Source organism: Loxodonta africana, chromosome 22 (assembly GCF_030014295.1).
Source record: "Loxodonta africana isolate mLoxAfr1 chromosome 22, mLoxAfr1.hap2, whole genome shotgun sequence".
Taxonomy (NCBI): domain Eukaryota; kingdom Metazoa; phylum Chordata; class Mammalia; order Proboscidea; family Elephantidae; genus Loxodonta; species Loxodonta africana.
Genome location: NC_087363.1, coordinates 41,926,541 through 41,950,287, shown reverse-complemented (window position 1 = coordinate 41,950,287; position 23,747 = coordinate 41,926,541). Strand labels below are relative to the sequence as shown.

General features: G+C 46.9%; 1 protein-coding gene across 15 annotated transcripts in view; it reads right to left on the bottom strand.

The window, feature by feature from the left end:
• Positions 1-23,747, bottom strand: part of ATP2B2 (ATPase plasma membrane Ca2+ transporting 2) — a 151,056-nt gene that overhangs the window by 71,865 nt on the left and 55,444 nt on the right. For 11 of the 15 annotated variants that reach the window (XM_064274888.1, XM_064274890.1, XM_064274895.1 and 8 more), the window contains exons 3-4: positions 7,066-7,323; positions 5,463-5,588 (exon numbers count right to left, since the gene is read on the bottom strand). The exons of 1 other annotated variant lie outside the window; for it this stretch is intronic. In XM_064274888.1, the coding sequence (XP_064130958.1) occupies positions 5,463-5,588; positions 7,066-7,323 (384 nt within the window). The remainder of the gene's footprint in view (positions 1-5,462; positions 5,589-7,065; positions 7,324-23,747) is intronic. 3 more of the 15 variants (XM_064274901.1, XM_064274902.1, XM_064274899.1) reach the window with 2 other exon arrangements.

Genomic DNA, 23,747 nt, shown 5'->3' with positions numbered 1-23,747 from the left:
TGGAGGGGAGCAGATGTGAACACAGATAAACACCAACCTGAGACAATAAGGACTCGATGGCTGGGGGGGAAGGGCACAGCCTGGGCAAAGGTGGGCATGCGGGACAGGGGATGGCATTGGATCAGGTGGGCTGGGGCTTGGGGTCACCAAGTGGGGTAAGAGAGAAGAGGCAGCCAGACTGCACAGCTGCAGATGGAGGGCTCCAAGGCTGGGTGCCCGCTCAGGGCTCTTGGAGGAGCGAGGAAGAGAACAAGCATTTACTGAGCGTTCACCTGTGCCAAGAGCTCTCCATCACAATCCTTGAGATAATGACACCACGCCCACGGTACAGCACAGGGAGGCTCTCTGCCATCAGCCAGAACCTGGGGAGTGCCCCCCACCTTGTGTCCTGTCCACCTTGCCATGGAAGCTGTGGCTGATTCTGGGGAATGGGTAGAGGCAGAGGCCTTGCAGAGCTGTCAGTCACCCCATGAGAGGAAAAGGGAACACAAATCCCGAGGACATGGGGTATTGCCAACAGAGCAATCTGGACCGTCCCCCCAGAGCCTCCATTCCTGCTGAGGGTAAGCTCCATGGCCTTTCACTGGCAGCAAGAGGGTGGGCAAGAACCTTCCAGACTGCAACTCAAAGCCCACCCCTGCCTGGGATGGCCCCAAATAGCAGGATTGGCTTCCTTGGGCCGGGCCGAGATATCAGCCGTCTCAGGGTCAAAGCCCTCGTGTGGTGGTGAGTGGCGTGTGCTGCATGCCCTGATGCAGAGCTGGAGGGGCCTGGTTTTACAAAAGGAGGCTTCTGAGCCCAGAGAGGGCAGAAAACAGAGTGGGGCTGCACAGCACGAGAGGTATAGGCACGCCTCAAACCCAGGGTCCCTCACAGTCCTGGTGTTGGCCTCACAGGCCTCTCTCTGGACATTGAGAAGGAAGCAGTCACATCTTCTAAAAGGCCCTTTCAGGAGGGAGAGGTTGTGATCTGGAGAGCATCCCCTGCCTCCAGGTATGAGCACCAAGCAAAGCCAACAAGGTCCCAGCCCAGACGCAGTTCTTCAAGGGCCTATTACCAAGGAGAGTTAACAGCAGTAGTGGTGCTCTAAGGTCAGAGGGCAGGTGCCGAGTGTCTCACACCCACAACCCCACCCCCTCACAACAACCCTGTGAGGTAGGTTTCGGCACAAGCTCCGCGGACCTCTCTGCCCACCCCTGGCCTCTCTGACAAGCAGGAACCCTGAGGCCCAGAGAGTTTGCGTGATGGCCCAGGGCATACAGGGTAAGCGGTGGAGCCGGGACTTGAACCCGTGCTCTATCCACTACACCCCGCTGCCTCTCGTGGAGAAGAGGCAGGGTAGTGTAATGGAGAGAGTGCGGGCCAGGCGGTAGGCTCAGGCCTTCCTGCAGTCAGGGTGGCGTCCTCAGCTCCCTGGAGGTGGCAGCAGTGGTGGAAGATCGGGCTTTCCATGCTTGGCCTTCTGCTCAGCTGGGTGGGCGGCAGGATGGGGGCAGAGTTCCAAGAGGGCCTGGTGATGTCCTGTGCGACCACAGGCTGTTAATGCTCTGGCTCAGAGAGGGCTGGGGACCTGTAGGGGCCGTGCCAGGCAGGAGGGGCTGGTGAGCCTACTGGAGCGAGGCCCCAGTGCTTGCGAAGATGCCCCCACTCCACTGCCCCAGCCTCTTCCACGGCGTCCATAATAAAATCCACACGGCCCTCGGAGCTGAGTGCACGCATGGGGGCTGCAGAAGGAGCCCCGGGCAGGGGGGCTGGAGGCCTGGGGTTTCACTCCAGCCCTGCCCCTGCTGCTCTGTGGGACTTAACATACTCGTTACTTCTGCTTGGGCCTCAGTCTCCCCAGCTGCAAAATGGGACAAGACCAGGGTTCTCTAGGGATCTGTGAGTCCCCTGAAATGCTGTTCAAAGTCCAAATGTGGGCCTTTATTTCTCCTAAGGGGTTCATTGCTTTCCTGGGGCTCTCATAGGGGCTTCATGACCTGAGAGGGTTAACAAACCACTGACCTAAATCGCTGTCCTCTTCAAAAATGCTAATTTCATGAAAGACAAAAAAGGGTTGAGGAGTTGCTTCCTATTAAAGGAGAAGAAAGAGGCCAGACAACAGATCACAGCGCAGGGTCCTGGAAAGGAGGACACCATTGGGACCATTGGCAAGATCCGCATATGGAGAGTCTACCTTATCACAGTATGACAGTATTGTGTCAATGGAGTGTCTGGGTGGTGCAAAGAGTTAATGCGCTAACTTTGAAAGGTTGGACGTTTAAGTTTACCCAGAGAGGCTTTGGAAGAAAGGCCTGGTGATCTACTTCTGAAAGGTCACAGCCATTGAAAACCCTACAGAGCACAGTTCTACTCTGACACACACAGAGTTGCCATGGGTTGGAGTCAATTCGATGGCAACTGGTTATTGTATATTGTCTCAATGCTAAATTTCCTGAATTTGATGGCTGTGCTGTGGTCATGCAGGAGAATATCTTGTTCTTAGGAGACACTTGCTGATGTATGAAGAGGAAAAGGAGCACCGAGTTTGCATAAGGGAGAGAGAGAAAGAGGTCTTGACAGGCATGCACGTACGAGAGAAAGCAAATGGGGCAAAATGAACCAGAGCGAAGAGTATTCAGGTATTCTTTGTATTATTCTTGTGACTTTTCTGAACGTTTGAAATTATTTTCAAATACAAAGTTAAAAAGACAAACAAAAAAATAGAGGCTTACATCCAAGGTTGCATACTAGGAGCCTGCCCGTATGTTGCTTGACCCACACAGGCTTTTAAAGCAATGGACTTTCTTGCCCATGTTTGAACACTGGGAGGTTGTTCAAGAAAACCTGGATTTCTGAATCTTCTTGCAAAGTGAGAATCCCACCCACACCGGGCTGGCATTTCTGCAACAACAACGGAAGCAGCTGTGCACCTGGCTTGGTGCCCATGACTGTTTACATCCCTGCCTGGCCCCGGAGATGTGTGAATTTGTGATTTCTGAACATCCCTACTCTGCACAGTCTGGAGATACATCAAATACAGACCTGCGTCAGCCTGTCCTGGGGTCAAAGGACTTTATGATTTCTGTTGTGCCATGAGCACTCAATTCATCTGAGCCTTTCTGAAGGCTGGGCTGTCCCCATTTTTCAGATGGGAAGGCTGAGGAGCTGAGGAACAGAGAGATGTGCCCCTGGTCACAGCAGAAACTGGTGGAGGGCTGGAATCCACATGGCCCCTCACGCTCACACAGCTCACAGAGGACAGTCACATCTCTTCATGCATGTGGTCCCCACAACACCCAGAGGTATCTCAGATGAAAGGCCTGGTGATCAACTGAAAAATAAGCCACGGAAAGCCCTATGGAGCCCATTCTACTCTGTACACATGGAGTCACCTTGTGTCGGAATCCACTAGATGGCGACTAACAGCTGCCCCGTTTGGGCCCTCCTGTCCTTGCTTGGCAACCCTGCTAGGCCCAGTGACTTCCCATCCATCTTTTACAGGGTCTCTCTGCACTGATGGCTGCCTCCTTGGCTTGTTCGTGACGCCCAGGCCAGTGATTCTGAGCATTTTCTCACCCCAGGCTTGCTAGCTAACTAACCTCCTTTGCCTTCTCCAGACTGTCTGAAACGTTCATCACGAATCCACACAGGCTCGGCGCCTCCCCCTGACTTCCACAGATCCCGATGACCTGACCACATCTGCCAACCAATTCATCCCACAGCCATAGGTCTGTTACCATTTACTGAGCTTCATACGTCCCTAAGATTCATGAAGACATTTTAGGCCTTCAACTGTCTCTTGATCAGACCCCAGGGCCTTTGCACTTGCTGTTCCCTCTGCCTGAACACTCTTGCTTCTCATTGTTTGGGTTTCAGTTCAAATGCCATCTCCTCAGACAGGCCTTCTCTGATCAACTAAGATCCCTGTGCCCCTCACCAGGGTCTCCACCTCATGATAATGGCATATTGTCTTCATCTGACTTACCACTATCTGAAATTACCTTACATATTTGTTTCCATGCTCCTTTATTGTGTCTCTTTTATTAGATTCTAAGCTCCGGGAGTGCAGAGATCTTGCTTGTCCTGTTAAACGCTGGCACACACTAGTTGCTTAATAAATGTTGATTGAATAGTACCAGATAAATAAATGCCCCAGCCCCAATTCTTACTCCTTTCTGCCATCCTACCCTGTAGGCCCTTTGATCTTCTTCGTGTTTCCAGAACATTCCACATTTCCTCCGACCTCTGTGTCTTTGCACGTGGTTGTCTCTGAGAAAACTGCCCCTTTCCACATCTCTGTTCTGTGAGCCTACTCACCCTTTAAAACCTGGTTCAACACACCTCCTCTGGGTAGCCCTGCCCACTCCCCAGGGCTGACTTAGTTGCTCCCTTCTAGGCTTTCTCATGACACCCTCCTCTCTCCTCTCTGCTGGATTTAGCTATTTCCAGGTCTGCCCACACCCCTGACTAGGGGCTTCCCAGGGCAGGGGCTAGGTCTGAGTCATGGGAGGTCCCAGCGTCCAGCCTGGTGCTCAGCCCACAGCGGCAGCTCGTAGGATGTTTGCTGAGCATTGGTGGAAAGTAACTCATTTCTGGATTCCCTGTGGGGAGGGTATCTCGCCTGGCTGGTATCTCACCCCTGCAGGGTCTGGCTACCACCACTCTGCAGCACCCAGAATGAGTTTTCAAAAATGTAAACACCACCAACTCACTTCAAGACCTTGCTTAAAACACTCAGAATAATTTCTAGATTCCTGACTGTGGCCCAAGAGATCCGACATCTAGCTCCTCCACCCTCTCTATCTTGCTCACAATCCTCCTGCCTCTGAGCCTTTGCCCTTGCTGTTCCCTCTGCCTGGTATGCTGTTCCCCTAATAGTCACAAGACCAGCTCCTTCTCATCCTCATACTTTGGCTCACATGTTGCCTCCCCTGAGAGGTCTTCCCTGACCTCTCCAGTCACCTGCAACGCACTACCCTGTTTTGTTTTCTTCAGACATCTATTACCCTCTGGAATTTTTGCATTCTCTCGCTCTCTCCTTACTATACTGCAAGCTCCTCAGGGCTGGGGCCTCACCTGCCTTCTTTACTGTTACCTCCCCAGCACTTGGCCCAGTTCCCGGCACACAGTAGGTATCACCTGACTGATTCTTTCTCATCTCTGATGACAACAGGCTTCAACTTTTGACTTTTCCATAAACCAAGTCACTCGAATGTTGTTCCATGAGGGCAGCGGTTCTTTGTCGGTGTTTTCACCGTGGTATCCCCAGGGCCTAGAACAGTGCTGAGCACGTGGTAAGCACATTTGTTGGGGAAAACAGAAGGAGTTCTCACTGGGACTGAGTTGGCCCAAGATCCCAGAGCCAAGGACCAAACTCTCCGGGTACGTCCAGCCTCAGGGAGGGGAAACACAGGAGGCCCCCTCCCTCGGCATGGGGGTGGCACTGGGAGTGAGCCCACCATTAGTTGGCTTCAGCTCACCTGACAGCAGCATGGGGTCCTTGTCCACAGACTTGCGCACCTGGTCAGACTCCCCGGTCAGGGAGCTTTCGTCAATCTTGAGGTCATTGCCCTGGATGAAGAGGCCGTCAGCAGGGAGGAGGTCGCCTGGTGGGAGTAAGGGCAGGGAGTCAGCACTGTCTAAGGTGGCTGGAAAGGCTAGAACTTTCCCTCAGAGGTGTGATTATGAGGGAAGGCTCACAGGTGGGGACCAGGCACTCAGAGTTCCCACGGTGCAGGAACCAAGATGGTCCCTGACCCAGGCCAAATAGGCAGCTAGAGACTGGGGCCAAGGTGAATGGTACAAGGCCTGGAGGGCTGAGGTTGGGTCCAGTAACAATCCCAGCTCAAGCGGGCATGCGCTTTACAGTTTATAAAGTGCTTCTCATGGCCTGACTTGGATTTGGGGCTCAGTTTTCTCCGAATCGAGACTCTTGAATTTCAAGATCCATTCTCTAGTCTCCTCTGTGGTTTGGAGAAATTCTTATGGAAGGAGCCAGCCTGTCTCGGCTAGGTTGAGAAGGCATCAAGACAAGCACATTATCAGGAGAAACTAAGACCCATAGGGCTAAGTGAGGAGGGCCACTACAATCTCCCCTGACCCCACACCTTCTGCCTCTAATTACCCAGGATATATCTCCTCCAAACCTATGGTGCCAGTCGGCCTACTTTCTCTATGGCAGCGTCACAGGCCTAGAATGTTCACTCATCCACTTCCGCCCCCTCTAACACTTTCTCTAGCCCAAACATCATCTGTCGACAGCCAAACAGGCATGAGAAGTGAACTTCATCTCATAAATCCATTCTGTGTACAGGTATCTCTCCCTTCTTGAAAGTTTGCTTTTGTGAAAGATTTATATTAGTCCCTGTTTTTGCTAACTAAAAGAAATGCTAAGAGGATTTTGGCTTTTACGAAAAAAGGTAAAAACTGGAAATAGTGTTCAGGGTTTGTTTTGCAGCGAGCTGTTAAAGGGGCAGCACGCACCCCCAAACAGTGAGAGCAGCGCCGCCAAGCTCCTTCCCCAGGAACTACACTCAGCATCTCAGTTTTCCCTATATGTTAGTGTTATTTTAGGTTTTATGTGTTATTTGGTATGATTTGGTAGGTTAGTTTTTGGGTCTGGGAATGCTCAAAAATTTTTCCCATATAAATTAATGGTAATTGCTTCTTCACTTCATGCCATTTCGGCTTATGAAAGGTTTCATAGGAACACTCTACTTTTGAATAGTGGGGGAAACCTGTATTAGCGGTCTTTGAAGTGTTGTGTTGAGAAGGCTTCTGCGATTGTATCTAGGCTCTGAGCTGTGATTAGTGATGTCTGCATGGATAGAGGTTTGGAGAGTGGTGGCACATACGCCATGTATTTGCGGTTTCTGATTTAAATGGATTCTGGAATCCTACCTCCTCCAGGAAGCACCATCTTACCTCCCAAAGGCTCTCAGAAGATATTTTGGCTGGGGTTCAGCCTTTAGGGACCCATCCTGCTCCCTGGAACAGTTTCTCTGGCTCTGCTGGGCTCCTGGCTTGGCCCACACCTGCCTAGACTGCAGCTCTATAAACTGGCTCTGTGGCTAGGACACTTACCGTATTTGACCTGGGCGATGTCTCCAACCACGATCTCGGCCACAGGGATCTGGACCACCTGGTTGGCCCGGATCACAGTAAACTTCTGTTCCTGCTCGATACGGCTCTGAAGGCCCCGGAACTGTTTCTCTTTGCTCCAGTCATTGAAGGCCGTGACGAGGACCACACAGATGACTGAGAGGAGGATGGCGGCCCCCTCGATCCAGCCCGCCTCCGCCTCCCCTTCATCCTCTGCCCCACCCTGGGCCGTCGCGCATGCTGTAGAGAGCAGAAGGAAGCAGGCAGGATGAGGTTAGCTAGGCAAGAGAGGCCTCGTGGGTCTGGATTTAGATCCCAGCTCTGCCAAGCAACACTGACAATCAGAAGGGTAATGATCTGTTTATCCAGTGCTTCTATGTGTCATGCCCTGTGCCAAGTGCTTTATGTGGATCATCTCATAGGGTATTCACTCTTCTCATTTCAAGAATGTGGAAACCAAGGCTTCTTAGAGAGGTCAGGTGACTTACCCAAGCTAGGAAGGGCCATGGGGAGCTAGGATTTGAACCCAGGCAGTCTGGCTTCAGAGCCCACCTCTTAGCCACTTCAGTTTCCTGTCTCTGTTCTAGCTGTGAGATCTTGGGTAAATGACTTCACCTCACTAACCTCGGTTTTATCATCTATAAAGTGGGAAATAGTCTTTATCTCAGAGACCTATCGTGAAGGTTAAAATTTAAGGATGGAATAAGCCAGACATAAAAGGACAAATTTTGCATGATCCCACTTTTATGATATCTAGGACAGACAAGTGCGTAGAGACCAAAGCATATTAGTGGTTACCAGCAGCTAGGGGAGGAGGGAATGGGAGTTCTTGCTGAAGGGGTGCTGAGTTTCCATTTGGGGTGATGTAAAACTTTTGGAAACAGATAGTAGTGATGGCAGCACAATATGGTGAGTGTAATTAATGCCACTGAACTGTGTCACTTAAAGGTAGTTAAGATGGCAAACTTTTTGTTTTCACCACAATAATTTTTTTTTTTTAATAAGGTGAGGTTTGTGGAGTTCCCAACAAAGAACTAGCAGACAGGACAAGGCTTAATGCAAGAAGAGAAAAAATGAGGTTGGAACAGAACAAAGACAACCCATATTGCACATGCTATAGGGTCTGTTATGGGTTGACTTGTGAGTGGGACTTTATTTGGGAATAGTGTCTTTATAGATATTGTCAGGTTTAGATGAGATCATTAGGCTGGGCCCTAATCTAATCTGACTGGTGTCCTTACAAAGAAGAGGAGAAGATACAGAGAGGGAAGCTGGCCACGTGAAGACAGAGACAGAAATTGGGGTGATAGATCTATAAGCAGTTAAACACTTGGCTGCTAACCAAAACGTTGGTGGTTCGAATCTGCCCAGAGGCTCCACAAGAAAAAGACCTGGTGATCTGCTCCTGTGAAGATTACAACCTAGAAAACTCTACAGGGCAGTTCTACTCTGTCACATGGGTTTGCTGTGAGTTGGAACCGACTCCATGGCACCCAACAACGACAACATCTATAAGCCAAAAAACACGGAGGCTCACCCGCAACAGTAGAAGCCAGGAGAGGGGCAAGGAGCAGATGCCCTCTGGAGTCTTCTGAGAGAGCGTGGCCCTGCTAACGCCTTGACTTTGGGCTTCACAGGGTCTAAAATACAGTTTGGGGGGGTCCCCTCCTCCAGGTGTCCAGGCAGCAGGGCTGGGATGGAGCCACAGTGCCAGCCACGCCCCAGGAGGAGCTGACTGGGAGGAGGGAGGAGCGGATTCTAATGCCGCCGCTGCCACCAAACATTCCCCAGTGAGTCTGCGCCTCCCGAGCTTCAGGGCCCTCATCGCCAAAATGGGGATTACTGTGCCCACCTCCTGGGGCCTGAGGAGAGGAAGGAGACGCACCAGCCCAGTGCTCAGCACGCAGGAGGTACCGAGTTAGCCCTTGTTGAACTTGAGCGGAGTGAGTGCGGCCCACTACACCATGACAGCACCGCCACTCTGAGCGGTGGGCCGCTTGTCTGACCTATAGATGACCCTGCATCCCACCCCCCTCACCACGGAATCACCCAGCCTGGGCCCCCCAAACTGCTCGAGGCCTGCCGGGCCCACAGGGTGAGCAGAAAAACACCAGACCTATCTGATTCAAAGGCTTCAGACTCAAAGGAAAGGCCTGCCACGCTGTGCTGAACCCCAGAATCTTCCCCAACCCCTCCACACACACCTTCTCCCTGCATCCCCCACAAGGATCCAGAGAGGGAGCAGGGATTACTCCCATTTACAGATCAGGAAACCAAGGCCCAGAGAGGTGAGTGCCACAGCCAGGACTAGTTCTGATTCTTTTCTCCACAGGGGCATGGGGAATGGCAACGTCTATGAAAAGTACCTTGAGCAGCGCCTGGCCACTCACCCCTGGAGAACTCAGAGTGGTTTCCTTCCACCAGGGCTAGGCAGGGGGCTGGGCAACTCCTGAGACCTGCTGTGTGCTAAGCATCCACTTTAATCTTCAAGCTGGCTGGGAGAAGGGAAGCGGCTCAGAGAGGGGAGGTGACTCAGCCAAGGTCACACAGCAGATCTAGGGCTTGAATGTAGGCTTCAGAACCAGCCCACTGCCCATTGCCCTGTGCCCAGTGGCCCTCTTTGCCATGTGCTGGCCTCACAAGGCCAAGTAGAAAATGTTTCCATAGGCTCATGGCCCAGCATCCCAAAGTCCAATTTCAAGAGATCCCAGAGACATGTGGTCAGCCAGGCGTCAGAAGCAACATGACAAGAAGGCTAAGCGGTACCAGGGAATGTTTTCCAGCTCTCGGCTCCTGGTTGAATTGGGCTTGGCAGGTGAAATCAAACTCTGGAAGATACAGAACCATTATGGCTGAGCAGTGGATGCTGCTGGAAAATTCTACATTTTAACTCTGAACCAGCCACTCCCAGAAGATCAGTAAACAACCACATCATTGTGTGGGCTTCTCGAAGCTATCTTTTTCTTCCTTGGAAGCTTCAGACTCTTCCAGTAATTTTAAATTATTTAACTGGACTGTCTTTGGTAGCGACAATAATCACAATTGTGCTAATGATAACTGGCATTGGGCCAGCAGAAGGATGCCTGCTGAGGGGAAGCCCTGAGTTTGAATCAATCCCAGCTGCACCACTTAACTGCTGTGTGCCCATGAGATGGCTACTTAACTGCTGCGCCTCAGTTTTCTCATCTGCAAAATGGGAGTAATCAGGATGCTCACCTCATAAGGTGGTTGAGAGGATGAAGGGAGAGGCTTTATGCCAAACGTCCACCGCAATGAGCACACAGCAAATGTTCAGGTAAGCTTCTGCTTCATTTATTCTCCGGTGTCTGGTGTGAATTACTGTGTTCAAGTGCCACAGCCCGCCTGCATGCAGCCTTGAGCCCCATGTGACAGGGGGTTCCCGTACCACACATGAATGACACCAGTAGAGACCCCGATAACTAGGCAACACAGGTCAACCTTGATAAACAGAAGTCCAGTATATGGAAATGCAGTCTCTTAGGGCTCCAGGGGAGTGATTTGAGATACAGAGCCTAGCGCTCCACTTCACTGGACTTTTGCTATCCCCTGACCCCGTGCTAAAAAAAAAAAAAATTTATTATTTTTTTTTTTCATGCCTGTAAATGGGAGCACTGTCGCTTTACTGTTGTGTGCTTTGTCCATGGCTCCCATTGGTGCAGTTATTAGAACATGTGGAGATAGCCCAGGTAAAAGAAAAGCCTTTCATTCTGGAATTGGCAAGATCTGGCTCTGTAGTGTGGCCCTGGGCTAGTGAATTGGCCTCTCTGAGCCTCAGTTTGGATAGCTGCAAAGTGGGATGGCTTCAGGGACTTTGCGAGCCTGGGGCCTGGCAAGGGCCTGGCACGTGGTGGGTACATGTTAACATCGGTCCTCTCCCCTTTTCATGAGCTGTCTTTGCAGATCGGCTTCTGAAAGCCAGGGGCCCAGTGGCTGGGCAGGATTCCCACCCTGCTCCCTCCACTCCCAGCTCTGCCTGCTGCCCTTGCTGATTCCGTACTAAGCACTCACTTTGCCAACAAAAGCCGATTAACTTTCATCTCCCCCTGAGAAGTGTCTGATGGTCACGTGGTGCCCTGGGGTCGCAGACAGCCGGCGTGAGGATCAATGGATGTACACACACCTGGAGCTGTTGACCTGCGGCTCCTCGGGAGCTGAGCCGGTTGGAGCCGGCCGTTCACGTTTCATCATGAGACGCTCTTGGGCCTCAACCCCACAACCATCAAAGACCAGCAGGACATGTGGGCCCTCAAAATGGCAGAGGTTATACTTATTAGTCAAAAAGGGTCAAACCCCACACACATTCTGAACACCTACTATGTGCCTGCTGCTGTGCTGGGTACTCTGGCACCAGGGGAGCTGTCAGGGCAGGTTGCTGGGAGGACTGGGTGTGCCAGTAACAGCCCTGCCACAAACATGCTGTGTGACCTCAGACAAGTGCCCAAAGGTCTCTGAGCCAGGGTTTCTTTCAAGTACGAAAAGATGCTGGTGACTGACTCTGAGGCTGTAGAGTGCCCTGCAGCATCCTAATCCATCCACGTTTGCTTTCTTGGGGGTAGTGTTATTATCATCGCAGTTTGAGAGGGGAGGAGATGAGACTTCCCCAAGGCCACACTCCAGGAAGTGAGAGAGCTGTGTCTCGAACCCTAGGTTTGTGGATCCTGCTGTTGCCCCTCACGAGGGGATATTGACCCAGCCAGGCCCAGCCCAGCCCAGCTTGGCCCAGCCCAGCCCAGCCCAGTCTGTCTCTGGTGATTTAGGGAAAAACGATGAGCTAAAGCCTGAGAGCAAGCTTCTGGAGTCAAGTATTACATAAAACTAGACAATGTGAGCAGATGTTAACAATATCACCACTAGGCGTGGTCCCACAGGGTAGTGTGGTCAGTCAACACCTACTTTTTTTCATTTCTGCAAAGAAGACTGTTGGAATTTTGATGCGGATTGTATTGAATTTACGGATTGTTTTGGGTAGTATTGACATCTTAACAATACTAAGCCTTCCAATCCACGAATACAGAATACCCTTTCATTTATTTAGGTCTTCTTTAATTTTTTTTATTAATATTGTTTAGTTTTCAAGTATATAGGTCTTTCATTTCCCTGGTTAAATTTATTCCTAGGGACTTTATTCTTTTAGATGCTATAGTAAATGAAATTGCTTTCTTAATTTCCTTTTCAGATTTCTGACTGGTTTTTGTGTGTTCACCATACCCTGGTACTTTGGCTGACTCTGCACCTTCTATATGCCTGGCATTGTGCTGAGTTCACTGTACATACTATTCTAATTCCTCAGGTCAATACTGAGAGGCACGTATTGCCGTTCTCATTTTACAGATGAGGAAGCCGAGGCCTGGATAGGGGCTATCACTTGCTGACGAATAGCTAGGTTTGGATTTGAACCCACATCCCTGGCTTTTTTCAACTATAAGAAAACAGGCTTCCTCCCTAGAAGGGCGTGTCTTCCAGTGGCGGGGGGGAGGTGGCCAGACCCCTAGTACTGCAGTGGTGTTGTATTCCCTGGCCTCCCTCAAACCTGACCCTGGAAATGAGTCTCAGATGTGTCTTTCATCCCTGTCATTTGAAGTTGTCCCCATTGAGTCAAGACAGTGGCCAGGCTTTGGATTACAGCCCACATCTTTGCTGAGCAACTCTGGGTAATCCCCCTGCCCACCCAGAGTCCCACCTGCAGACTGGGGCAGAGATGGGGGACGCCGTGTGCCCAGCCTGCATCACAGCTCTGTGCTCAGGATGTGAGTTCTGAGGCACCACAAGAGAATGGCATGTGACCAATCAAACTGAGCAAACTCACAAAGTGGACACCGGACAGTGGGAGCTGGGGAATTGTGGTCATGCTTTCTGTGGGCTGGGTTACACGTAACCCCCTGCCCACCTTCCTGCCTGCTGGTCTGCCTGCCTGCCTTCCATTCTTTCTTTTGCTCTCACACAGCCGGTGTTGTTGCTTCTGCAGAATTTCCTCAATGCATTCTGGGCTCTGGCTCTGTCTGGCACCTGAGGTGTGGTTTCCCTGTTCCCCTCCGGTCCATGTGCTGGATCTTTGGACCTGGGGGCAGGGAGCCTGGGTGGAGGTTGAGGGTAGGGAGGCACTGGGGTTTTGCAACATGTGGTTGTATAAGCTCAGCTGTCGACCTCTATTTTGCCACAGAGAAGACCCGAATTCTGGAGCGTTGGAAAGAACGTGGATGCCTTTCTAAAGAGGAGGAGCGCCCGACCACAGGGGTAACTCCTGCCTACTGAGCTTTTACTCAACACGGGCCTCTGCATATATGAATAACTGTAGGTGTAGGCTTATGTGTGCTGCATATATTTTCAAGTATAAGAAAAAGCACATGGGGGCACAGTTATGGATACCTCTTAGACACAACCAAACACCTCACGGGATTGGTCTACTGAGTTTGAGGGCTTAGGACCATAGTCTCATGGGGCAACTCAGTCAATTGGCATAATATAGTCCATAAAGACAGTGTTCTACATCCTAGTTTGATGAGTAGTGTCTGGGGTCTTAAAAGCTTGCAAGCAGCCATCGAAGATACAACTACTGGTCTCTATTCATCCGGAGCTAAAGAGAAAGAAAGAAACCAAAGGACTCAAAGAAGAAATTAGTCTATAGAACCAACAGTCAACATGAACAACAACATCACCTACTTTGCAACTGGAAGAACTAGATGGCGCCCGGCTACCACTACCAAACTTTCAGACGAGGGACTCAACAGATGGGCCTGGATAGGATGGAGAAAAATGTAGAACAAAACTCAAATTCCTAAAAAGAGGCCAGACTTCCTGGACTGGTAGAGACTATATGAACCCCTGAGACTTTCACCCTGAGATACTCTTTAAATTTGAACTCAAACCACTCCCAGAGGACACCTTCCAGCCAAATGAAAGATTGGCCCATAAAATAAATATCACTGCTGAGTGCTGTGCTTCTCAAAATAATCATCTAGATGAAATCAAATAGTTAAATTTACCCTACATCAAAGATGAGAAGGCTGGGGGGACAGGAAAGTTAGATTAATAGAAACAGAACAACCAAAATAGAAATAATGAGAATGCCTTTGAATTGTGGTGTTGGTGAAGAATATTGGATATACCATGGACTGCCAAAAGAAGGAACAAATCTGTCTTGGAAGAAGTACAACCAGAATGTTCCTTAGAAACAAGGATGGCAAGACTGTGTTTTACATAGTTTGGACATACTGTCAGGAGGGATCAGTCCCTGGAGAGAGACATCATGCTTGGCAAAGTACAGGGTCAGTGGAAAAGAGCAAGGCTCTCAACGATGTGGACTGACACAGTGGCTGCAACGATGAGCTCAAGCATAACAACGATTGTGAGAACGGCGCAGGACTAGGCAGTATTTCGTTCTGTTGTGCATAGGGTCACTATAAGTTGGAACTGACTCGACCACACCTAACAACAACAAGAAGCTGATATAGTGTGAGGAATGTAACCAATGTCACTGAACAACATGTACAGAAATTATTAAATGAGAACCTAATTTCCTGTATAAACTTTCACCAAAAACACAATAAAATATTAAAAAAGACAAAACAAAACAAAAAACCTACTGGCCTCTGTGCTAAGCACTTTGCTGTATTTCCTCCAATGCTCACAAGGGCCTGTAAGGTAGGTACTATTATCCACCCATTTTATGGATGTGGTCACTGAGGCTGGGAGCACTGAAAGCCTGGCCCATTCCAAGTCAGAGCTGGGACCTGAGCCCAGGCTCTGAGCATTAGCCTTTATACTTCCCAGGAGGTTGGTAGTTGCTTACTCATCAAAGAGAAGCCAGTTGCATTTCACGCTTTCAAACAAAACTCCTGGTTGTCGCCACCACAGCAGTGGCTCAATGTCAACTGTGGCTGCTGAGGAGGGCCCACAGAGGTCTTTTGCCAACATTTTTCCTCCGAGCCCCAGTTTCTTGGTCTGTAAAATGGGTGTGATGTGCTCTGCTGTCCCTCCCAAGTAGCTGTGAGGGTCCGGCGAGGACCAGGACATGAAGTGGCAGCACATAGAGGATGCTCGGCTGCAGGCAGGCCCTGTCTCTAGAAGGCTATGTGCATGGGGAATGGAGACGGGAGCTGAGTGGGCCGAGTGGGAAGAGAGAGAGGTGTCTGAAGGCTTCTGCTGAGTGGGATGTGACATAATCCTTCCCCTCTCTTCCTCAGTAAAACCGACGGCTTGCCCAGTGCTTTTGGAATTTTTATTTTATTTTTACATTAGGGGGTGGGGAGGAGCCATGAAGCCTGAGTCTGACTTGAGGTGGGAGTGGGGCGATTCTGGCAACATCGAGGCGCTGAGCTCAGGTCAGGGCCAGGGCTCCAGGAGAAGTCTAGTCCCCAAGCCCAAAGAGCTTCACTTTGTAAGGGCTGGAGTGTGTGCACAGCTGCCCCGGACCCAGAACATGACTGAGCTTAGTGCCTCAGTCGGAGACAGGGTGGGCAGTGGAAAGAGCCAGAGTTGGGTTTAAAGTCCAGCCTTACCACCTGCAAACTGTTGGCTTGTAGGCAAGTCCCTCCTCTTTGGGCTTCGATTTCCTTACCTCTTAAGTGGAAGTATGAGCAACCACCTAGCCAGAGGGCTATGGGGAGGCTCCTCCTGGCTCACACGGGATGCTTGAGCTATACACCCACCCCTTAGCCCCTGCCCTCTGAGTCCTAATCTTGCAATGAATCAAGTTACAGGGGGCCATTAACCCGGGTGGTGCTGACTCAGCCTCATCCATTGGAGGAAACACAGCTGAGGGATAGGAGTGGGGCTCTGTCTAAGTGATGCTCCTGCCATGTCCTAACTGTATGACCTTAGCAAGTCATTTACTATCTCAGGGCCTTGGTTCTCTGATAATAATAGCACCTGCCCACAGGGTTGTTGTGAGGATTAGATGAACTTGTAAAATAAGTAGGAAGTATTATTATTGTCGTTATGCTTTTGTGTTGCACCCCTCAACATTGTTCAAGGATTATTCAAGAAGTTATGTGCAACTATTGGTCTCTACTTGTCTGGAGCTAAAGAGAAAGAGGGAAACCAAAGAGTCAAAGAAATTAGTCTACAGAACCAAGAGTCAACATGAACAACAACACTACCTTGAGACCAGAAGAACTAGATGGTGCCCGGCTACCACTACTGACTATTCTGAGCAGGGACCCAATAGATGGTCCCAGATAAAATGGGAGAGAAATGTAGAACAAAACTCAAATTCCCAGAAGTAGGCTAGACTTACTAGACCGGTAGAGACTAGATAAAACCCTGAGACTTTCACCCTGAGATACTCTTTGAACTTGAAACTCAAAGGACTCCCAGAAGTCACCTTGCAGCCAAATGAAAGATTGGCCCATAAAATAAATAATATCACCCGTGAGTACTGTGCTTCTCAAAATAATCATCTAGATAAAATCAAATGGTTAAATTTACCCTAGACCAAAGATGAGAGGCCTGGGGGTGGTGGGGCAGTGGGGAGAACAGGAAAGCTATGTTAATGGAAACAGAAAAACCAACACCGAAATAATGAACATGCTGATATATTGTGAAGAATGTAACCAATGTCACTGAACAACACGTACAGAAATTGCTAAATGAGAACCTAATTTCCTGTGTAAACTTCACCAAAAACACAAATATTAAATAAAGGAGTTACGCACAATTTTCTACATTTGCTACAAAATATTTGCAAGGAACACTGCCTATTATACATTTCTTATAATATTTCATGTGAAAAGTTTATCCCAGAATTCATTGTTAGGGGAAATGCTATTTTCCTAAAGAACTAATGTTTTTCCTTGTTAATGACTTGAGCTATGCAAATCATCCTAATTCCCTTTCTGCCTTGGCTGCCAGGAAGCTCAAAGCCAAATTTAAATCTCAGTCATGGTAGCCATTATTCTTGGCTTATTTGCTTCTGTTCCTTTCCTTGGGTCTGGATTTCTAATTGATGTGGGCTTCTTGTAAGTGTCTTTAAATTCTCTTTGGGAAGAGATCATGCAGAAAAAAAAATATGGATTTAGGATTACTATACATAAAATTGAGGTGATCAGCTTAATAGACTTGGATATCTGGTTTCTCTGGGGAAACTTGGCTTGGGTAGGGATGGGCGATAGAAGTTTACGGGACCTCAGAGACCACCTCCTTGTCTGAGGAAACAGAGGCCAGTAATATGATGGTTATTTCTTATATACTATTAACTTTTTATTTGATTTCCTGAAGCAGTGAGCATAGTGGGATTATTTATTTGTGCAGCACATTCATTAGGAAATGTTGAATCGTAATTAATAATAAAGAAAAGTGTTCACAATACCTTGCTAATTAAAAAAAACAGATAATAAAGCAATGTAATAATAAAAACATATATTTGTGTAAGTCCATATATCCCATAATTTGTGTGTATATGTGTTTAAAATTGGGGAGATCTAATGCAAAGGACCTCTCTAAAGTGTTGAAAAGCAAAGATGTCACTCTGAGGACTAAGGTGCACCTGACCCAAACCATGATATCTTTAATTGCCTTATATGCATGCGAAAGCTGGACAATGAATAAGGAAGACCAAAGAAGAATGGAAGCCTTTGAATTATGGTGTTGGCAAAGAATATTGAAAATACCACGGACTGCCAGAAGAATGAACGAGTCTGTCTTGGAAGAAGTACAGCCAGAGTGCTCCTTGGAAGCAAGGATGGTGAGATTTTGTCTCATGTACTTTGGAGATGTTATCAGAAAGGACTAGTCTCTGGAAAAGGACAACATGTTTGGTAAGGCAGAGGGTCAGCGAAAAAGAGTAAGACCCCCACAAAATGGACTGACACAGTGGCTGGAACAACAGGCTCAAACATAGTAATGACTGAGAGGATGGTGCAGGACTGGGCAGTGTTTTGTTCTGTTATACATAGGTTTGCTATGAGTCCGAATTGACTGGATGGTACCTAACAATGACAACTTATACATATATTTAAATATATATAGTGCATGAATATATAAAAGTTTCTATTTATGTGTATTTTTATATGCACATGTATTTATAATATTTACAATTATTATATATAAAATATCCACCCACCACCCACTACCGTCGAGTTGATTCTGACTCATAGTGACCCTATAGGACAGAGTAGAACTGCCCCATAGAGTTTCTAAGGAGCGCCTGGTGGATTCGAACTATATTAAAAAATGTAAATATATATAAACATTTACTCAGGATCCACACACTGGAGATTAGCCGTAGCTCTCTCTAGGTGGTAGGGTTATGGGTACTTTTACTTTTCCTCTTTGTCTTTACCTACATTTTAGATGTTTTTCCACAGTGACCATGTATGACTGTTGCAGTACGAAAATTGTGGATTTTCACATTTAAAGTAGCATTTTTTTTCCTAAATTTTATTTATTTTGCTGTTGTTGAGAATAAACACAGCAAAACATATACCAATTCAACAAGTTTCTACATGTACAATTTAGTGACACTGAGTACATTCTTCGAGTTGTGCAACCATTCTCACCCTCCTTTTCTGAGTTGTTCCTCCCTCATTAACATAAACTCATTGCCCTCTAAGGCTTCTATCTAGTCTTTCAAGTTGCTGTTGTCAGTTTGATCCTATATAGATAGTCCTTAAAAGAGCATAATGCTCAAGGCAGACTTTTTCTTTTTTTACTAGTTAAACCAAACTATTGCTCAGTTTTAAGATAACTTCAGGGGATATTTTTGGTTTAAAGCTTAAAGATTATCTTGGGGTAATAGTTTCAGGGGTTCATCCACCCTCCATGGCTCCGTTAAGACTAGAGTCCATGAAAATCTGAAATTCTGCTCTGTGCTTTTCCCCTTTTGATTAAGGTTCTTCTGTGGAATCTTTGATCAAAATGTTCAGTAATATCTCTTATGCACTGCTGGTGGGAATGCAAAATGATACAACCATTTTGGGAAATGATATGGCGCTTCCTCAGAAAGCTAAAAATAGAAGTACCGTATGATCCAGCAATCTCACTCCCAGGAATATCCTAGAGAAATAAGAATCAGCACATGGACAGACATATGCACACCCGTGTTCATTGCAGCATTGTTTACAATAGCAAAAAGATGGAAACAACCTAGATGCCCATCAACAGATGAATGGGTAAACAAACTGTGGTACATACACACAATGGAGTATTATGCAACAATAAAGAACAATGATGAATTTGTGAAGCATCTCGTAACATGGATGAATCTGGAGGACATTATGCTGAGTGAAATAAGTCAATCACAAAAGGACAAATATTGTATGAGACCACCACTGTAAATACTCATGAAAAGGTTTACGTACAAAAAGAAACTATCTTTGATGGTTATGAGGAAGGGGAGGGGTAGGGATGGAAAGACACTTAATACACAATAGATAAGTGGAAACTTTGGTGAAGGGTAATACAGTACACAATACTGGGGAAGCCAGCACAACCTGTACAAGGTAAGGTCTTGGTAGCTCCAAAGACACATCCAAACTCCCTGAGGGACTGAATTGCTGGGCTGAGGGCTGTAGGGACCATGATCTCAGGGAATATCTAGTTCAATTGGCATAACATAGTTTATAAAGAATATGTTCTACATTCCACTTTGGGGAGTGGCATCTGGGGTCTTAAAAGCCTGTGAGCGGCCATCTAGCATACTCCACTGGTCTCATTCCTTCGGGAGCAAGGAAGAATGAAGGAAACAAAAAATACAAGGGAAAGATTCGTCCAAAGGACTAATGGACCACATCTATCACGGCCTCCAACAGGCTGAGTCCAGTAAAACAAGATGGTGCCTGGCTACCACCACTGACTACTCTGACAGGGATCACAATAGAGGGTCCTGGACAGAGCTGGAGAAAAATGTAGAACTAAATTCTAGCTCCAAAGACCAGACCTGCTGGCCTGATAGAGCCTGGAGAAACCTGAGGGTATGGCCCTCGACACCCTTTCAGCTCAGTAATGAGGTAACTCCTGAGGTTTACCCTTCAGCCAAAGATTGAACAGGCCCATGGAACAAAACAAGACTAAAGGGGTGCACCAGCCCTGGGGCAGGGACTGGAAGGCAGGAGGGAACAGGAAAGCTGGTAGTAGGGAACCCAGGGTTGAGAAGGGAGAGTGTTGACATGTCGTGGAGTTGTTAACCAATGTCATAGAACAATGTGTGTACTAACTGTTTGATAAGAAACTAGATTGTTCTGTAAATCTTCATCTAAAATACACACACACACACAAAATGTTCAGTAATGGTAGCTGGGAACCATCCAGTTCTTCTGGTCTCATGGCAGAGGAGGCAGTTGTTCATGAAGGCAATTTGCCACACATTCTGTATTATCCTCCTGTTCCTGACTACCTTACTCCTTTGTTGTTCCAGGTGAATAGAGACCAAATATTGTGCCCTGGAGGCTGCTTGCAAGCTTTTAAGACCCCAGGCACTATGCATCAAACTAGGAGGTAGAACAGAGGCACTAAATATGTTATTAGGCCAATTAACTGGGATGTCCCATGAAACCATGACCCTAAATCTCCAAACCAAGGAACCAAATCCCATAAGGTGTTTGGTTTTACATAACCCTTTCAAGACCAAATTATTTTCTACTTTGAATTTTTTGTTGATACCATGTATTTTCATCAATGGAATGCATGATGAATCATTAAGTGTTGTTGAATTTTTGGTAGGTATTATGGTTTTTTTCTTGCCTCACCCCATAACCCAAATTTTACCACCAGAGTCCAGACGGACATATGTGTCCCAAATATTTTTTTATCAAAATCCAAATTTTTCCTACCAGAACGTTGATTCAGTACCACCTTATACCATACCCTGTAAAAACAGTAATTTGCAGCATACACCCATTTTTTTTAATTTCGAACTGTTACGCAGGTCTCTGCCTGCATGCAGCACATAATGTCTGTGGGAGAGGAGCTTCCCAACAAACCCCAGAGATGGAAAAAGCATGCAGTCACCATATGTACCATGGGTCACAAGAGATAAGCAGCCTCAGAAGCTACTCTCTTTTTTGTCATTGTAAATAACATCTGTCACACAACTTTTACCAATTTAATTTTTTACAAGTGTTCAACTTATTGACAGCAATTTCAATAATCGACTGTGCAGCCCTACCCTTAATCAATGTGATTTTTCCATCACCGTTAATCCCGCTTTTCTCCCTCCTTCTGGTAACCACTAATAAACCACTAATAAACTTGGGTCTCTATACATTTGCCTTTTCTTATCTTTCTATGTAAGCGAGGTCATATAGTATCTGTACTTTTGTGATTGGCTTATTTCATGCAGCATAATGTCTTTAAGCCCCATCCATACTGCAGCATGTATCCAGACTTCATTTCTCCTACCGGCTGAGTAGTATTCCATTGTATGTGTGTACCACATTGTGTTTATCTACTCATCTGTTGATGGGCATTTAGGTTGTTTCCACCTTTTGGCTGTTGTGAATAGCGCTGCAATGAACAGTGGTGTACACGTCTCTTTTTTGAGTCTCTGCGTTCAAGCCTTTTGAATATATATACCTAGGAGTGGAATTGCTCGGTCATATGGTAGTTCTATTTTTAGTTTTAAGAGGAGCTGTCACACTGTTTTCCATAATCGCCGTACCATTTTGCATTCCCACCAGCAACGGATAAGGGTTTCAATTTCCCCACAACCTCATCAACATTTGTTATTTTCTTCTTCTTCTTTTTTTTAATCTTAGCCATCCTAGTGGGAGTGAAACGGTATCTCATTGTGGTTTTGATTTGCATCTCTCTGATGGTTAATGACGCTAAGCATCTTTTCATGTGTTTGGTGCTCATTTGAATGTCCTCTTTGGGGTGTGAAATATCTAGTCAAGCCCTTTGCTCATTTTATGATTGGTTTTTTTTTTGTTGTTGTTAAGTTGTTGATATTTTATATATATTTTGGTTATTAGATTCTTGTCAGGTATATGGTTTCTGAAGATATTCTCCCAGTCAGTTGCTTGACTTTTCACTTTTTTTGTAAAGTCTTTTGATGAACAAATTTTAAAGTTTTTTGATGTTCCATTTATTTATTTCATCTTTTGCTGACTGTGCATTGAGAGCTAGGCCTGACAGCGTTGCCCCTACTTGTTCTTCTCAGAATTTAATGGTTTTACTTTGCATATTTAGGTCCTTAATCCATTTTGAATTTGTTTTTGTATGGTGTGAGGCATGTTATTTCATTTTTCTGCATATAGAAATCCAATTTTCCCAGCACCATTTACTGAAGAGATTCTTCTTTCCCATCAAACGGACTTAGCACCACTGTCAAAAATAAGTTGAACACAGATGTGTGGGTTTATTTCTGGGCTTTCAATTCTATTCCATTGGTCTATGTGTCTATTGTTATATCGGTACTGGCTGTTTTGTTTAGTGTAGCTGTATGTTGTTGTTGTTAGGTGCTGTCGAGTCAGTTCCAACTCATAGTGACCCTACGTACAACAGAACGAAACACTGCCCGGTCTGAGCCATCCTCACAATTGTTGTTATGCTTAAGCCCATCGTTGCAGCCACTGTGTCAATCCACCTCGTTGAGGGTCTTCCTCTTTTCCACTGACCCTGTGCTCTGCCAAGCATGATGTCCTTCTCCAGGGACTGATCCCTCCTGACAACATGTCCAAAGTATGTAAGATGCAGTCTCGCCATCCTTGCCTTTAAGGAGCATTCTGGTTGTACTTCCTCCAAGACAGATTCGTTCCTTCTTTTGGCAGTCCATGGGATATTCAGTATTCTTCGCCAACACCACAATTCAAAGGCGTCAATTCTTCTTCCGTCTTCCTTATTCATTGTCCAGCTTTCACATGCATATGATGCGATTGAAAATACCATGGCTTGGGTCAGGCTCACCTTAGTCTTCAAGGTGACATCTTTGCTCTTCAACACTTTGAAGAGGTCCTTTGCAGCAGATTTACCCAATGCAATGCGTCTTTTGATTTCTTGACTGCTGCTTCCATGGCTGTTGATTGTGGATCCAAATAAAATGAATTCCTTGACAACTTCAATCTTTTCTCCATTTATCATGATGTTGCTCATTGGTTCAGTTGTGAGGATTTTTGTTTTCTTTATGTTGAGGTGCAATCCATAATGAAGGCTGTGGTCTTTGATCTTCATTAGTAAGTGCTTCAAGTCCTCTTCACTTTCTGCAAGCAAGGGTGTGTCATCTGCATAACGCAGGTTGTTAATGAGTCTTCCTCCAATCCTGATGCCCCATTCTTCATATAGTCCAGCTTCTCATATTATTTGCTCAGCATACAGAATAGGTATAGTGAAAGAATACAACCCTGACGCACACCTTTCCTGACTTTAAAACAATCAGTATCCCCTTGTTCTGTCCGAACAACTGCCTCTCAATCTATGAAAGACTCCTCATGAGCACAATTAAGTGTTCTGGAATTCCCATTCTTCGCAATGTTATCCATAATTTGTTATGATCCACACAGTCGAATGCCTTTGCATAGTCAATAAGACATAGGTAAACATCCTTCTGGTATTCCCTGCTTTCAGCCAGGATCCATCTGACATCAGCAATGATAATCCCTGGTTCCACGTTCTCTTCTGAAATCGGCTGTATAGTATGTTTTAAAATCAGGAAGTGTGGGCTCTCCTACTGTTCTTCTCTTTCAATGTTATTTTAGCTATTTGGGCCCTCT